The 16,202-nt window shown below is 49.9% G+C and overlaps 5 protein-coding genes across 6 annotated transcripts; 2 read left to right on the top strand and 3 right to left on the bottom strand.

Moving 5' to 3' along the window:
* The first annotated feature begins 1,450 nt into the window (after positions 1 to 1,450).
* Positions 1,451 to 3,591, top strand: H257_10605 (hypothetical protein). Its single transcript, XM_009837204.1, has one exon. The coding sequence runs from the start codon at positions 1,481 to 1,483 to the stop codon at positions 3,443 to 3,445; it is 1,965 nt and encodes a 654-aa protein (XP_009835506.1). The 5' UTR covers positions 1,451 to 1,480; the 3' UTR covers positions 3,446 to 3,591.
* A 478-nt stretch (positions 3,592 to 4,069) lies between these two features.
* Positions 4,070 to 5,406, top strand: H257_10604 (hypothetical protein; the record flags this gene model as incomplete). The annotated part of the gene is made up of 3 exons (XM_009837203.1): positions 4,070 to 4,843; positions 4,919 to 5,219; positions 5,279 to 5,406. 3 exons carry the CDS (start codon positions 4,070 to 4,072, stop codon positions 5,404 to 5,406), a joined length of 1,203 nt encoding a protein of 400 aa, XP_009835505.1.
* Positions 5,407 to 7,008: 1,602 nt separating this feature from the next.
* Positions 7,009 to 11,854, bottom strand: H257_10603. Of its 2 annotated transcripts, XM_009837202.1 has the most exons (3): positions 11,382 to 11,854; positions 10,764 to 11,323; positions 7,009 to 9,215 (listed from the first exon to the last, which is right to left on the bottom strand). In XM_009837202.1, the coding sequence occupies exons 1-3, from the start codon at positions 11,829 to 11,831 to the stop codon at positions 7,043 to 7,045; spliced, it is 3,183 nt and encodes a 1,060-aa protein (XP_009835504.1). In that variant the 5' UTR covers positions 11,832 to 11,854; the 3' UTR covers positions 7,009 to 7,042. The 2 variants fall into 2 exon arrangements, with proteins under 2 accessions (XP_009835504.1, XP_009835503.1); XM_009837201.1 differs by having other exon boundaries at positions 10,764 to 11,854.
* Positions 11,855 to 12,395: 541 nt separating this feature from the next.
* Positions 12,396 to 14,095, bottom strand: H257_10602 (hypothetical protein). Its single transcript, XM_009837200.1, has 3 exons — positions 13,174 to 14,095; positions 12,815 to 13,118; positions 12,396 to 12,747 (listed from the first exon to the last, which is right to left on the bottom strand). The coding sequence occupies exons 1-3, from the start codon at positions 13,951 to 13,953 to the stop codon at positions 12,476 to 12,478; spliced, it is 1,356 nt and encodes a 451-aa protein (XP_009835502.1). The 5' UTR covers positions 13,954 to 14,095; the 3' UTR covers positions 12,396 to 12,475.
* A 1,217-nt stretch (positions 14,096 to 15,312) lies between these two features.
* Positions 15,313 to 16,099, bottom strand: H257_10601 (hypothetical protein; the record flags this gene model as incomplete). The annotated part of the gene is made up of 2 exons (XM_009837199.1): positions 15,313 to 15,515; positions 15,577 to 16,099. The coding sequence occupies 2 exons, from the start codon at positions 16,097 to 16,099 to the stop codon at positions 15,313 to 15,315; spliced, it is 726 nt and encodes a 241-aa protein (XP_009835501.1).
* Between the last annotated feature and the right edge of the window lie 103 nt (positions 16,100 to 16,202).

Genomic DNA, 16,202 nt, shown 5'->3' with positions numbered 1-16,202 from the left:
ACCTTCCATCCGTGATCACTACAGTACTAACATTATCTACTCCGAGTAATGTATATAACGTTAGGGATATAGTTAGGCTACAGTACATGTAGTCGTCGCTCTGTCCAATGATTCAAAGCTATGCCATACCTTCAACTCGTGATCTGCTCTAACCTTAGCACTGTACGTGAAAGGCAAGGGCGCACTACGACTACACGATGCATAGTACTCCCATTTCACATCCTAATACGGTATGCATCGTGATGAACTGGTGGTTGTACGGCGTAAGTTGGCCTGGTGCTGCAACTCGATTAGTTAGCAGCTGAAATAAAGTAAGGGTTGTTTTATTCTGCTGAAATGCAGAACTTGTGTTTAGTGTTGTTTTATCTTCAATCGGGCTTATATAATTTTAAACGTCTGGTTGTTTAACTGCGTTAAACAACCGGCAAACTACATGAAAAGCACAATACTTCCAAGCGAGTTAACCGACGAGTCGCAGTTCTACTTGGCGTTTTCTACTTTTACTACGTACAAGTAATACTCGGAGTAACTAATACTATTATTAATAATATGTAACGTTAGTAAAAATAGAAAACGTACTAACGTTAATAGTACCAGAATAATGAATCATCATCCATCCACACGTTCATACGCTCTCCCGCCGCCGCCGTAACTAACGTTAATAGTACCAGAATAATGAATCATCATCCATCCACACGTTCATACGCTCTCCCGCCGCCGCCGATGCCGCCGCGATACCAGTACTACGTAGTAGTACGGGTAGTACACTGTAACTTTGTTAACCTTTGCAAATGCGCCAACCTTGGAAACACACACTCTCACGACGTATGGACTTTAGCAGGGGGCGGATCCTGGGATTCCGTCGGCCTTTGTAAAATGTTGCGGCACCTGCTGTATGGTCCAGGGAAGGAATCCAACATCCCACGGAGCCACGTCAGATTCCTTCAAACATTTCAACTTGGTCGACCAATCACATTGCCGTTTCAGTAGAAGGATGTACCCACACAAATAGCAAATTATATACTTGGTCAAAATAATTCGCAGCACTATATCTGATAGTGAACGTGTATAAGAAACTATCCAATGGTACAGTCCAATATACATAATCGTGGTGCAAATCGTATAGCTACGTATCATTTTGTCACAATATACTTCCTGCAGTGGGTAGGAACTCCACGTTATGTACCATTAGAATAGGTACGTCATGCACTTTTACTAGTATACCAAGGGTATTTCGCTCAAAATAATCAATAGGTGCCATATGCTGGAGGAGGGGTGAAATGTTCACCATTTCTATTTCATCCATAATACTCCGGCGTATGTATTATGAAGTACTGTACTGTACTGTAATAAATGTATTGTTGGTATCGATAGGAGTATTTAAATATGATGCCGCGCCAGGACAGAAGACATGCGTGTCCACCTGGCACAATTGTCACTCATTGTCCATTTTGCCTCCTACCAGAAGGGAGAGATAAGCATGGGACTTGGCGAAGCACAGCCCGTGTCGGCGACGTCGTCCGCATATTCGAACGGCACGCAGCGTTCGTCGTCCATGGGGACGTTGGCGTTTGCGACGGAACTGCCGCAGTATTTTGTGGACTTTCAAGTTAAAGCCAGTGGGTTGTCGCTCACGTCCAAGTACGAGTGGCGTCAGTTTGCGCTCACGGGACCCGTCCTGGACGTGTACTTGCTGGAGAAGAAGACCCATTCGTTCCGTGCGTCGGACGTGAGCATCCAGTTCATGTCGGAGACGTTTTTCCGCCTCGACGTCAAGGGCAAGCGGGTGTTTGTATTGAACGTGCCATCCCAGTCGCGACTTACCAAGTTCCAACGCGTGTTGCAGCTGGCATCGAGCAACCCCAGGTGGTCGCCGCCCGTCGTGGACGTGCTCACGGACCTTGTGGGAGTGGCCACCGAGATTGTCGAAGCAGAAACCTCTTCCAAAGTGGCCGTGGCCGCTTCATCCGTGACGATTGCACAGATTCAAACTCACTTGGCCGAGATGCACTCGATGTATCAACTGCAGGCGTCTTGCTCGTCCATGGAGGAACTATACGACCATCTGCTCACGATTGAAGCTGACTATTGCACGAACGTCCACACCGACAACTTTGCGCACACGGTGCACAAGCTGCACCCGGTGCAGTACATTCGATCCATGGGCCGCCGCGACTTGTACCGGCAATGCCTCAAGGCCAAGCTGGCCACGTGTCCGTACGTTTCTTGCGGCCACCCGATTCCCGTCGGTGTCATGTACAAGGTCCACATCAAAGCCGAGTCGTTGCCATGTCCGCGGTGCAACAACGTGCTCTCTGTTGGCGCGTTCAAAATTGCTTCGTTCATCGCCGAAGCCCCTCAGTTTGTCATTGACCACGAGTTTCGCAACAATAAGCAGTGTCTTCTCGTACAGACTCCGGGGATGCCCACGGACGGCCGCGTTGAATCGTTTATGAACGAACTTCGCCGGCGCATGCACGTCGCCGCGCCAGACGCGAGCCGCGACGCCGTCGTGATGCTGCAGACCCAAGTGGCCACCCTAGCAACCAAGCACTTGGTCAACGAGTTGGGTGCGTTCGAAATCGACCTCGTTCAAGCGATGCTTCGGCAGCTGGACTTTTGCAACAAAATGTGCCCCAATATGGAGTACTGGACCAACCCGATTGTGCTCGCGGCGTCCATGAGCCGGTACCACAAGTTTATGCACGTGATGAAGGTGAAACTCAAGGACAACGTGATGCTCGTTCCCACGTCCGATATTGACCTGGTGTGGCATACACACCAAAGCTTCCCCGGTGACTATGGTACATTTTGCCGCCACACCGTTGGCCGCCTCGTAGATCATGACGACACGATCAACGGGGGGGACCTCCGCAAAGGCTACGCCGAGACCTTTTTAACATGGGCCGAGCTCTTTGACGACGCGTACTCGTCGTTCGCTCCGAGCTACGTAGCATGGACGACGGAAAAGACCAACAATGCTATCAACCATCACTTCTTAAAGAAAAAGTGGCAAAAGTATGGCCGGCTGCCGTCCCGCGACTGCCGCTTCGTTGGGGTTGACGAAGCATTCGCGGTCGAAGCGCTGCCGTACGCGATGGCCGTGGTCGTGCCCGACGAAAAGGCGGTGGCGGCCAGCAAGACGCCCATTCCCGACGCCATCTCAGTCTACATGGCTGTGATCGGTACGCCAGTCATGGACGGACGCGTCCGGCTGCAGTACTCGCGCCACAACTACCTCATGGAAGACGGCGGCCTCGGCTACGTCTACTATGGCGGGTGTGGTGTTATGTTTTACGGCGGATGCATGGGCATGTACGGCGGGTATGGCATGTATGGCGGCGGGATGATTGGCGGCTGCGGCATGACTGCTGGGTGTGCCAGCGGCGGGTGCGCCTCGGGATGCGGAGGCGGTGGCGGGTGCGGCGGAGGCTGCGGGGGCTAAGCAAGCACTGTTGTTGGGTTGGTTGCTCAAGTGTTTGGAGCTTTCGGTTTTACATAAATGTGGCGTCACCTTTTCAAAAAGGCATGTTTTGTCCGAATGTATACTTACAGTTAGTACATGTATTAATCACTACTATAGTTTTGCCCTACTGTACAGTAGTTGAACCACCAAGTGGAAAAATACCGTAGTTGCGCAATCGCTATCGAAGTTTCAGGCAATCTATCCAATAAGATTCCAGATAGGGTGGAAGACACTTGTGATTGGTTGAACTTAACCAATCATATCAAGCATTCGAAGCATCACTTGACAACACGGAATCCAACATGCGTGATCACCGCGTTCAGTGACGAATCATACTCTAGACCCTCCTTCCGAATCTCATCCACTTGGTATACTACTAGTACTATAAATATAGCCTAACTTATGCTTGGTTTGTGCTGTTTGGAGGTCGATGTAGCCGACAGATGGGGAGGGTTGAGTCCAGTCCGTTGGACATTTCAGACTTGACACAGTGCCCAAACTTCGAAATATACACTATGACGTGAGCATTCGACGTTTACCTTTCCTCTGTCATTTTACATCTCGAGTCCAGTGGGACCAGTCATCTCTTCCTTCTCATCCTTCATGGCGCCCAAGAACATTGTATTCGTGTCTGTGGGGACACGCGGCGACGTCCAGCCTCTCTGCATCGTGGGCCAAGCGCTAGAGGCATTGGGCCATACCGTGACGTTTGCGGCCGAGCGTCGGCTCGAACCGCTCATCACGACCGAGTTCGGGTTGGCGTTTCGACCGCTCGAAGGGGACTTTTGTGGGCTGTTGTTCCACGACGACTTCCACGACCGGTTCCGCCAGTCGAACGTGGTGCAGCTGTTGGCGTTGATGGATGAGTGGGCGAATCAGTTTGACAAGGCTGCCATCTTGGCGTCATACATTCCCGCGCTGAAAGGCGCCGATATTGTCATCTCCGGGCACCTGTGCGCGGACGAGTCGTATGCGGCGGCGGAGTACTTGGGCGCGACGTGGGTGCCCCTCTACCTTGGCGGGTTCAACCTTCCCACGGCCGAGTTTCTACACGGGATGATGGAAGGGTTTGTGGGGAGCTGGATTGGCTTTGTCAACCGATGGTCGCATCGGTTCGTGTGGTCCCAAGTGTGGAAAAACATACGTACGGTTATCAACAAATGGCGTGAGACGCAGCTGAAGCTGCCCCCCGTCACATCACCCTATGGAGTGCTTGACGCGCTAGTTACCAACGACAACATCGTGCAATACCAGGCCTGTTCACTGCTCCTTTCGGGTCCCAAGCATCAAGTACCCCTGGATTACACGCCTGGCAAAGTCGTGTACACTGGCTTCGTGTTCCCCACCAAGCCACAACCCGAGCCCGAGTTGTTGAACGTAAGTTTTATTCTGAAACCCCTAACCTCCGTAACCCCGAGTATACTACTGTATCACTGACTTGTATGACTGTAGGCGTTTCTCCACGCTACATCGGGTCCTGTGATTTACATTGGATTTGGCAGCATGCCGACGTTGAAACCTCTGGTGCTGCTGCAATTGGCTATCGACGTGTGCAAACTGGCCAACTGCCGGTGTGTTCTGGCAACGGGGTGGTCAGCTGTGGAGCAGCCAGGCGTCCAAGAGCTCGCAGCCACCCATTCCGACATCGTGTACATCGAAAACGGATCCATCTCACATCCGTGGTTGTTTCCTCAAATGAGCTGCATCTTGCATCACGCGGGGTTGGGTACTATTGGCGCGGCGTTGCGGTGTGGTAACTAAAAAGGTCAACTAGGTGGGCTACCTAACGGTCATGTATTTTGGTGTCCGTAGGAGTGCCCCAACTGCCCTGCCCAGTGGATATTGACCAGTTTTTCAATGCAGTTGTGCTGGTTCGACTGGGGGTGGCCCCTTGCACCGTGAGCAAGGTGCAGATGGTGTCGGCAGCGTACAGGGAATGACGTATTAAGCGCCCCCGTGGTACTTCGAATTGGCATTTCAATTGTGTATTGGGACAAACTACTTCGAAATTTCAATACTTTAATCAATACGAAATTTTAGTACCACGGGGGCGTTTAATACGTCATTCCCTGTACGTCGGCAAAGCTGTCCAGAAAGTGCTTGGGAATGACAAGATGATCCAACACAAGACGCGTGAGCTGGGCGAGTTTGTGTCGAAAGAGAGCGCCGAGACCGTGCCCCGCCTGTGTTCGATGATTTTGGCGACCAAACCCACGTTTGCTACTACTACTACTACTACCCCTCATGCGTAGTTGGGCAATATCTACCAAGACTGCATTCTAAGATTCAAGAGCTATTAACTATACGTATATATCCATGTACTAGTAGGATTTGTTCCGATAGTTTACAGTCGATTGCCACGAGCAATGCACACTGCTTGTATAAGTTACTTCTTTACATATACATACCAGTATTGTATGTATTTTCAAAATTCTCCCATAGGTTGGTTGAATGAACCGCCCAACAATCGCCCGACATTTTTTCTAAATTCAAGAGGTGTCTTTGTGAATATTCATTCGTACTAGCCAATCCCATTTCAATCTTCAATCTTTTTATCCAATCATACTGCTTTCCTCGATTTTTCAACAATCCCCAAAATTCGCACATACTATTCATAATACTGACCCTCGAAGTAGTAATTTATGGGCGAAAAGCCCAACACCGCAAACAAAGATCAAGCCGCCGTATTAATACTACTGTAGTACTTAAGACTTACGGGACAGCATTGAATATTAATACCAACCTTGGATACCATGGTTAATATAATATAATTGTTGAATTAAAAGCGTGGATGATTAATTGAGTTTGGATTATCATTTTTAAGACATTCCTCGCGAGGGCGGACACTAGAACCACATGTTATGGAACCGCTTCGCCAATTGTAACGCGCCTGCTCGACCAGGGGCGGTGTGTAATCTTCGGTTTTTACTTCGCTCAACGCTTCATACCTCGTGCTTCGACCGATCTTCTTCGAAGTTCGGTCCTCGTCTTCGTACGCAGCCCTTGTTATCCGGATTCCCCAGGGAGGGACGGATAAATCCTTGCGGAAATAATCCGGGGAATCCGGGGATCGAACCCACGACCTTTGAAAGCGTGGATGACATTTGGATGACATTGGATGAAATTGGATTAAGTTGTGGGATGAAACCTAAAATAGTGACCAAGCCTTACGTTGGCCCCGAGCGCCCGGGAGGCCGTCTGCGCAAGCGCGGCCGTACGAGAGCGCGGATCTAAGCTTCTCACTTCACCGAATGATCTATCTTTTCTTCTTGTCGGGCAGCGGCAGGTAGGCCGTACTGTACTGTAGGCCGTGCCGCTCCCGGACGAGGCCTGTATGCAATGACCTAGCATAATCCTAATTTACTCGCATCTACAGTAATTAGGATATGACCTAATATTAATGGTGGATGACGTTGGGATGACACATGGTACTATCACGGATATTTGAAATCCATATACTTTTTTATAGTAAATAATTCGAAGTATGCACTTTGATACAAAATGTAAATAGTAGTCACTCTAATTTTGGACGACCACAAACATGAGGTAGTAAGTAGTAAGTATATTGTACACGTTTTAAAACGAATACAAGTCGTCGTCACTCGCTCCTTCTGCTGCTCTTATCGTCGTCGACGAATCCACCACGGCTGGTTCTTGCATTGGCTCATCCTGTTCGTTCAAACTAAACATGTTGCGGCGTCGGGGGTCGCGGTCCCCGAGAAATGTATCCTGTCGCGCTAGCCCTGGGCGGTGTCCATTGTCCTTCCCAGGCATCGCCACAGCTAAGCTTTGCGACCGGTTCATTGTCGCCGCCGATTGCCGTTGTTGCTGTACCCCTCGTCCAGTGACAGAAAGAGAAGGATGATGCGTTCCCCTATGACTGCTACTCGCGTCGACAAGGTTCCTCCCCATCGATTCCGCGTCCATCGTGGACTTGGCGTTCAGATCCCGCAGAAGTTGCGACACACACAGCCGGTGGGTCACAAAGCTCACGGCCGAGTCGCTCAGAGACGCGCTGTTGAGGGTCCAGTACATTTGTTCGGGCGTTACTTGGATAGACGTGAAGAAGCGCAGCGAAAACGCAAAGAATGGCGACTTCAAGTAGTCGACAAGCAGCACAGGTTCAAACCAACCATGACCAACCAGCGTCGCCATCAACGCCATCATGGGGCTACACAGAGCTACCCGCTTGCACGAGATTGCACACTTGGCAAACTCACCCATGGACAGCGACACAGACGGCGCCGCGGTCGTGTCCATCTTGAGTTCCATCGCTTGAATGTTGTTGGTCGAGACGACGGGATCATCTTCGTTCGGCGGCGGGACTTCCAGCAACACGCGGAACGCGGCCTCTTGGACGCGGACTTGGAGCTCCGACTCGCCGCCTTCCATGTCTGTCACAAAGTAGCTCACGACCAACTCGCCATTGTCGTGCGAGATTGCTGTTCGAGCGGTAGTATTCGTTGGCATGTTCTTGGCAGGAGGAAGCGATGACGACGACGACGATGATGGAGGGGGGGTGAGGGGGATGGCAAAGCTAGCCTGCCATGGCCCCTTGCACGACAAGTCGGTGGCTTCAAACGAAAACTTGGAGTCGAATCCAGCGGGAAGGCCACCGTTGACCATCACCACGAGCTCGTCCACACGACTCGCGACCGTCGATAGCCATACATTGACTTGGTTGTACGTAGCTTCTAGCGCCGACAGCTCGAGCTCAATGTCCACGGCTTTGGCGGGTTTGGCTTTGGCGAGGTTTTGCCGAAGGATGCGGTCCATGGCAGTGTATGCCGCCGCCGCCACTTCGCACAAGTCGAGCCGGATGTTTGTGCTGTGCAGCCCGAGGGAAATATCCACGGGGTATGTTTCCATTTGCGCTACATTTGCCATCAACTTGGCAAAATCCAGCGGTTCGCCGCCATAGTAGCTTTGTTCATCGTCGTCGGGGGTCAGCAAGTGAATGGCCAGCTGCCAGCATGCCGTGAGAAGGGCCCGAACCGCCGGCGCATGGCGCAGCCGGACGCCGTACTCGACCAGATCGCGAATCGCCAGGTGCGGCAGCTGGGTATTCGAACTGTTCGACTTGGATTTTGTAGACGTGGTGGCCGACACTTGGACAAATTGCTTGTACAGTTTGAACAGTAAATCGCCTTGGGCGACCGAACACCCCACCAACTCGCGCGCCTCGGCGGCAGCGGCGCCTTCTTCGTCTTGGCCGCTACCCAGCCGGGTACTCGGCGCTCCGAGCGGTGCGTCAAACACGGCGAGGTTGCGTCCCTCGACATGCAGATCCCCCGACAGCCGGACCTTGGCCCGTCCATCCACGAGCAGCGCGCCGACTTCTGGACACAAGATGGACGGGATCGCATCTTGCACGACGGATGGAATGATCCGGTTGAGAAACGTCTTCATGACGCTATCGTGGGCGTTCCCGTGCACGTTCGACTGTGTCTGCCGTTCGTAGTACTTGAGGCTGGAAAAATTGAGCTGCAACGCATCAGGCTGGACGCGCCACCCGCCCGCGGCGTCGTACACGAGGGGAATGTCCGCCGAGAACTGCACTTGGATGTTCATTTCGTCCACGTGGAACGTCGGCACGAGCATGTACCGGCCTTCCGAGTACACTTTGAAGTTCATGGCGCGGATCTTGAGGCCAGACTCGGACAACGGCGTGAGACGGAGCAGGATTTGCGGGGCGTGCGGCTGGGTTTCAATGGTAAACGATGTGTGGTACGACGACACCCATACGTCTCTATATCGATGATAAATATATGTATACATCACGATCGTACAGTGTTATAAGAGTGATACTTCTTCACCAAGAAATATAAGAGCAAGAAAAAAGCTAAAAGCTTTGTTCAGATTGAAATCATTTTGTATCATATATATATATATAGATAGATACTAAAATAAAACGTTTTAAAATATATGACAGAAAGTTTGAAACAAGAGAGAGTATATCAAGTATTTCAAGTATTTAAAAAAATAATAGAGTCGCCATCGTATCAATGATATATATTCTAGGCAAATAAGCTAGCTAGCTACCAGCAGCAAATGTGAGTGCAATAGAAGGATTCAATACAGTACACACGTACAAGCAGGATCAGGCCATTGCCGTCAATCCATACAATGATAAGCAACTGACTGATAAGATATAGTGTGCAAGCAAGGCTCCTGCGAGCCTTGCTTGCACATTATATCTTATCCGATTAAACGAAAAAAATATTATAAAAATGTATAAACTAATAATCGCGAATGGTCGACACACTGCAACGAAGGTATTGTGTGGACTTTTGACAAATGTATGTTAGAATGTTCTAGCCAATCAAAGTGCGACATTTCAACCAATCATCGATCAGTACTATTTGACCAGTCAACCAGTTCATCTTTTTATATTTGTATATTGTTGTGTTTATTCTAAACTGGAGCGACATGGAGAATAATGAATAAATCGACGCAACCAAATAAATGTACACAAGAAGAATCATCGGCAGAAGGATATATTTAGCCAATCAGATTGCATGAAACCATTACCACATCTAATTAGGATGTGCCTTCAATTAGTGTGATACCAAGCACCACATACCATCGTTTTACATACAAAAGTCAATACAAGGGATCGATCGATAGATTTGGCGAATATGCACAAAGTTCAAATGTTGGGTAAAAACAGGACAATATCTTATTGTTCATTCGATTCGAAATTCGAGTGTTTGGGTGCTCAATCGAATGACCAGAATCACCAAATCGGCAGACAATCGATCGACCAATCAAAACACAAAACATGAATCAACTAGCCAATCAAATCCACTCTTCGAAGAATTCAAATTCGAATTAGTGTGTGATTGAAATTAGTGTGAAACTGGACGATCTTTACATGCAAAAGTCAAACAATCGATCGATAGATTTGGCAAAGAATTAGCACAAAAGTCAGCCAAATTTTGGGTAAAAGAAAGACAATAACACATTGAACGACCTACAACATCCGATTCACCAATCAACTCCCAAGTCCAACTTTCAGCGAAACTGACAACAATTATTGTGGTATATTCGGTACAGATTTCCAGACTCCGTCGAATCACGAATCGACGCTAACTTTTGGCTAATCCAATTTCGAGTGGATACATTTGATTGGCTCTTACAGAAATGACACGTATATTCACCCAATTAGAACTCCAGCACGATTTAATATTAAAATCAGACAAACCAGGCGAATTTTAAATTTTTATAGCAAATTCACAATCCAATCAAATTCTCTGTAGCTATAGTCTATTATGTGTACATATATAGTATGACGTACCCGACTCCAACGTACACCCCGGCCGTTCCAAATCGCAGCGTAAAGCCTTCGCAGGATGGTAGGTAGTGCATTTGCTTGGAATGATCGATGTCCAGTCGAAGTTGGTCCACCAATGTGCGCAAGTCGACGTACTCTTGGGGCACGTTGGTCGTCGTGGCTTTGGCCTGCGCCGTGAGTTTGGTTTCCAGCAACTTGAGCTGCTTTTGCATAGACTCGAGGCGTTTCCCGCGAACTTGCTTGTCTTCGGCCCACTGTTTTCGCTTATTCGTGTCGTCTGCGGCCATGAACGCGTGCATTTGATGGATGTACCGGCTCACCGTGTCGAACGACGTCGTGAGCGATGACGAGCTCAACGAAGTCGGCAAGAAAAACTCGTCGGCGTCAGCGATAAAGTCCTTGAGCATGCGATACGACCCCCCGGAATTGGTCAACTCGATCTTCATGTGCAGCATCTGCGCGACGTCGGCGGGCACATGTCGCGTGAGCAACCGACTTCGGTTGTGCTCGGCGTGGCGGCGCAAGTCGTCTAGCGTGTACTCCCCCAACGTGTTCCTACGCACCTACAACATGCAATGGGACTCGAGGAGGATAGTAGATCGAAGATGGAGATGGCTATACCACGGCGCGGCTGAACACAAGAGTCAATGGAAGGGGTAGGCCGGCGAGCCAGTTGAGGGCGTCGTCGATGTCGTCCACGGGTCGTAGATTGATGCTCACGAGGGTGTCGTCCGGTCGGATTAGACCGAGGTTGTCCATGTCGATCGACGATGGGAATGATGCAGCACTGGACTTGGGAGATGTCAACGCACTCGGCTGCTTTCGAGGATACACCTTGGACACGATGACGGAGCCGTGGAGGCTGACAGTCAGCCGCAACACGTCGACAATGTGTCGCGAGTGGCATGTCACTTCAGTGAGCAACGGCAGCGTCTGGAACGTGTAGTTCACGGGACTTGCCTTCGTGCTGCTGCGTGTGCCAGCGCTGGCTTCGATGAACTCGTTAAGAACTTGCCGCCCTGACGGCGACAAGGCCTCGCTGAGCAGACTGTGGCCGGTGGACGACAGCATCAGGGTGTGTCGGTTCTACAAGGTATGGCAAATGAAGACTGAGCAACCGCTCGTCAAAATAGATGCATTATTTCAAAATAGAGATCTGTCGAAATATGCATATATTTATTCATGATAATAGAAGGATAAATAGAAAAACGCAAAATAGTCGTATCGCTATATTTGAGCGACTGCTTGTCGTACTTTTTATAATTTCCTGGCCATGGCATTCATTGTTTGTATCCTGAGTAATTAAAAGCGAGATTTACTGGTTGTCATACTGTACACTTGTACTTGTTGTGGATTGTGATTCCATTACTCCTCTAAGAACGAGAACTATGTACTGTATTAATAGTACAGTACTTGTTGTGGGATTGTGATTCCAATCCTGTGAGTAATAGTAATACTGTGAGTAGTACTAGTACTAACTCACTGTTAGTACATACTAGTTCTGTACTATTAATATTGTGCTGCTACTACGTAGTATTTTACACACTACGTACTACGTAGTAGTACTCTGGAGTACTACACTAACAGTACTGCTGTACCTTACTGCAGTAGTACAGAAACGTTACAGTAACGTAAGTCGTATTGTGCCGTCGAAGGGAACAACACCATTGAATTCGCACAATATGAAAATTAGTGATGTTGCCTGAACAGGGCTTCTAAGCCTTTGCAAACGTCGGCTTTGTCTGCAAAATGCTCTCGCACAGTCGAGCCAAGGCATCCTGGCTCTCGTTGGCCACGTATTCGCCCATCTCTTTTGCCGTAGCTTGGATATTGTTGTCGTTTCGAAGTACTTTGAGCACTGCAGTACCCACATAGGCTGCGGTCATTTGGGTCTTGGACACTGCGCAAGCGGCCACGCCCAGCGAAATCAGTATCTTGGCATTATGGAACTGGTCTACAAACTTTGGACACGGAATTTGAGGCACCCCTACGTAGCCACAGAGCTCATTCAAGTCTCACGCCAAACCACTCGCATTGCATTAGACTGGCCGTACCACTCCGCAACGCCGCCGCCAACGTGCCCAACCCAGCGTGGTGCAAGAGGCAGCTCATTTGAGGGAACAGCCACGTGTGGGAAATAGAGCCCCGTTCCACGTACACCAAGTCAGAATGGGCGGCTATGAGCTCGCTGCAGCTGCTTTGAGCCATCGAAGTCCACCCCGCTGCCAGCACACAGCGGCAGTTGGCGATTTTGCACACGTCGACTGCTAATTGTACAAGCGCAAGCGGCTCCAACGTCGGCATACTGCCAAAGCCAATGTAAATGACCGGGGTCGACGTATCCTTGCTCAAAAAGGCCTACTCAAAGGTTGAATAGTCCTTCCAAATGTCGATATATTCATTTGGAACGTACTTTCAAGAGCTCTGGTTCAGGTTGTGGGGTCGTCGGAAAAAGAAACCCGCTGAACACGACCTTTCCTGGGGTATAGTCCAACGGTACTCGCCGTTTGGGGCCGGCGAGAAGCACCGAACACGCTTGGTACACCACGATATTGTCGTTGGATTGGAGGACATTGAGCATTCCGTACTCACTCGTCATCGGTGGCAACTGCAAAGACGATTCGCGCCATGCGTTGATGTGCACTTGCTGTTTCTTCCACACTTGGCTCCACACGTACGAATGGGTCCATGTGTTAACAAACCCAAGCCAGTTGCCTGTGTAGTCTTCCAGCAACCACTGGGGAAACTCGGTCGTGGGCAGGTGTACATGGCCCAGGAACAGCGGGACCCACGTCGCGCCCATCGCCTCCGCGACCGAATACGATTGGGCTGTACAGAGGGGCCCCCCAATCACAACGTCCGCCCCCCGCAGAGCCGACACATACGACGCCAAGATCAACTGCTTGTCATACTGTTCATTCCACTGGTCCATCAAGTCGAGAAACTCCAGGACTCGGGAATTGCGAAAGCGGACTTGAAATGACTCGTCGAACAACCCCCCGACTAAATCCCCCAAGATGGGGCGGAAGGGCAACTTGAACTCGGAAGTGATGAGATTCTCCAGTCGTGTTTCAGAAGCTATGGTCACGTTATGGCCAAGGGCAGCGAGGGCCACGCCGAGGACACAGTACGGCTGGATGTCCCCTCGCGTCCCCACAGACACAATCACAATGTTCTTGGGCGTGGATGGCATTACTGGGGCCGTCTCGAACGATGCAAAATGACCAGAAGTGGCGACACTCGAAAAATGATGACTTAGAGGGACGAATCAACAGCTTGGTGTCCTCGGCTGAGTTGTATGGTGACCAATGAATGATCCATAGCTTGCACTGGATCCTTCTGATGCGTCCAATGAATAACTTGATTGTGCTGTTCATCACGAAGTGGTACTGTACCTAGAAAGTCCATTATCCAGTGTCTATAGACTAATTCCCTGAGAGCGGCAGCTCCACGGTTGCTTCCGTGACCGTTTATCATTTCACTTGTTCTTATTATTATGCATACCGTCAGTCAAATGCTGAACAAAACATTCGGCTAGAGGTTTAGTGCAATTTAGTAGTTAGCTAGCCACTTGTAATGCTACTTAGCCTCGGAAATACTTCGAAGTAGCAACAGAATGGGTCGGGGGGTGGGGGCTCAGAGATTACAGGACTCTTGGTCTATATAAAGGGAAATCACTACGGAACAGTGAAACTGTTGCTATGAGGGAATTATTCGGGTACTAGTATGGAGGTATGCGGCCACTTAATGAACTGTTGTACTGTACAGTCTGTACCATACTACTACTGTACAACTCCAACATGTCAATTTGAAGTCCTCAAGACAAGGTCAGCAACGATGCACTCCTAGTACGTTAGTGCGTCCCAATGACCACGTGTGGGGGGTTGATGTAGCAAGGAATAGCAACGTAATACTATCAAACAAATCTAACCAACGCCTTTTCTCCTCAATTCGGCCAGCTGCACCTCGGGCTAGGGGCTTTACAGCTACTAGTAGGTGAACGTTACTGTACTGTACGCATACGCCAACGTCAAATTACAGTTGACTGTGAACTCGAACTGCCGGTTGACGTCAACTATTTTCCATCGTTCAAAGCGTACGATGTTGCCATCCATAATGACGGACCCAAGGGAGAGGAAGCACTATGATTCCCCAGCTAAACCTTGGCAAACGTAGGTAGTGATGTCGAGAGCATTTCGCATAGTTGTGGCAATGTATTGTGGCTTTCGTTGGCGACGTATTCGCCCATGTTGCTCGAATGTGATTTTCATTGCAAAGCACATGCCAACTTATGCCGCAGTCATTTGCATCGAAGTGACAGAGCACGGAGCCACACCCAACTCCACCAACAAGTTGGCATTGTGGAACTGGTCAAAGCACTTAGGGCAACGGGCACCACTGCAGAAGTTCCATCGTAAATACACTGGCCCACGCAAATGTAATGCAAGGGGCACACCACTCCGCAGTGCTGCTGGCAACGTTCCCAGCCCAGCGTGATGCAGAATACATCTCATTTGAGGGAACAACGACGAGTGGGAAATGGAGCCCCGCTCTACGTAACCAAGTCCGAATGGTTGGCTGCGAGCTCGTTGCAGCCAGGTTGAGCCATGGAAGTCCATCCCGCAGCCAACACACAGCGGTAGTTGGCGATTTTGCACACGTCGACTGCTAATTGGAGCAGCGCAAGTGGGCCCAGCGTATCCTTCCGAACCCAATGGAAATGACTGGGGTTGACCTGCTCTTGTCCAAAAATGCCTAACCAATGATGATGGTGTTAGTGTCACGTTGTAGATTCAACGTATATAAGTAGTCACACGCTCTTTCCATGGCTGGGGTTTAGGCAGTGGAGTTGTGGGGACGAGAAATCCGATGTACACGACCTTACTGGGGGCATATTCCAAGGATCCGCGACGTCGGGGGCCCGCGAGTAGCAACGAGCAAGCGTGATAAAACACAATGATGTTGTTGCTGAGCAACGAGTCTAACATGCCGTAACACGACGCGATGGGGAGCAGGTGAAGCGAATTTTGACGCCATTCGTTGATATGCACATGCTGCTTGTCCCAAGCTTGGCCCCTCACGAATGAATGTGTCCGTTTGTTCAAAAAGCCAAACCAGTTGCCCATGTAATCTTCCAGCAACCACTGGGGAAACTCAGCCGTTGGGAGGTGCCTGTGACCAAGGTATAGCGGAACCCACGTCGCCCCCATCGATTCCGCGACCGAGTACGACTCGGTGCCGTGATAACTAGATCCGCCCCCTGCAAAGCCGTGACGTATGATGCCAAGATGGCCAGAGTGGCGATCTGCTCGTACCACTCGTTCATGATATCGATGCATTCAAGGGCCCTGGCGTTGTGAAATCGGTGGTGGTATGACTCGTGGAACATCCAACCACACAACTCGCCCCCTCCAGGGGTCGGAAGGTCACCTTGATCTCGGT

Source organism: Aphanomyces astaci, assembly GCF_000520075.1.
Source record: "Aphanomyces astaci strain APO3 unplaced genomic scaffold supercont1.29, whole genome shotgun sequence".
Classification (NCBI taxonomy): Eukaryota; Oomycota; class Saprolegniomycetes; order Saprolegniales; family Verrucalvaceae; genus Aphanomyces; species Aphanomyces astaci.
This window is presented reverse-complemented; position numbering and strand designations above follow the sequence as displayed.

Excerpts from the sequence above, each read along its gene's own strand:
- H257_10602 (XM_009837200.1), bottom strand. The coding sequence starts at position 13,953 with ATGCCATCCACGCCCAAGAACATTGTGATTGTGTCTGTGGGGACGCGA. Across the intron at positions 13,119-13,173 it reads CTGAACCAGAGCTCTTGAAA|GCCTTTTTGAGCAAGGATAC; the intron begins GTACGTTCCAAA and ends ACCTTTGAGTAG. Across the intron at positions 12,748-12,814 it reads GGCGGCGGCGTTGCGGAGTG|GGGTGCCTCAAATTCCGTGT; the intron begins GTACGGCCAGTC and ends GTGGCTACGTAG.
- H257_10603 (XM_009837202.1), bottom strand. The coding sequence starts at position 11,831 with ATGCTGTCGTCCACCGGCCACAGTCTGCTCAGCGAGGCCTTGTCGCCG. Across the intron at positions 11,324-11,381 it reads TTGTGTTCAGCCGCGCCGTG|GTGCGTAGGAACACGTTGGG; the intron begins GTATAGCCATCT and ends TGCATGTTGTAG. Across the intron at positions 9,216-10,763 it reads GGGGTGTACGTTGGAGTCGG|AGACGTATGGGTGTCGTCGT; the intron begins GTACGTCATACT and ends TCATCGATATAG.
- H257_10605 (XM_009837204.1), top strand. The coding sequence starts at position 1,481 with ATGGGACTTGGCGAAGCACAGCCCGTGTCGGCGACGTCGTCCGCATAT.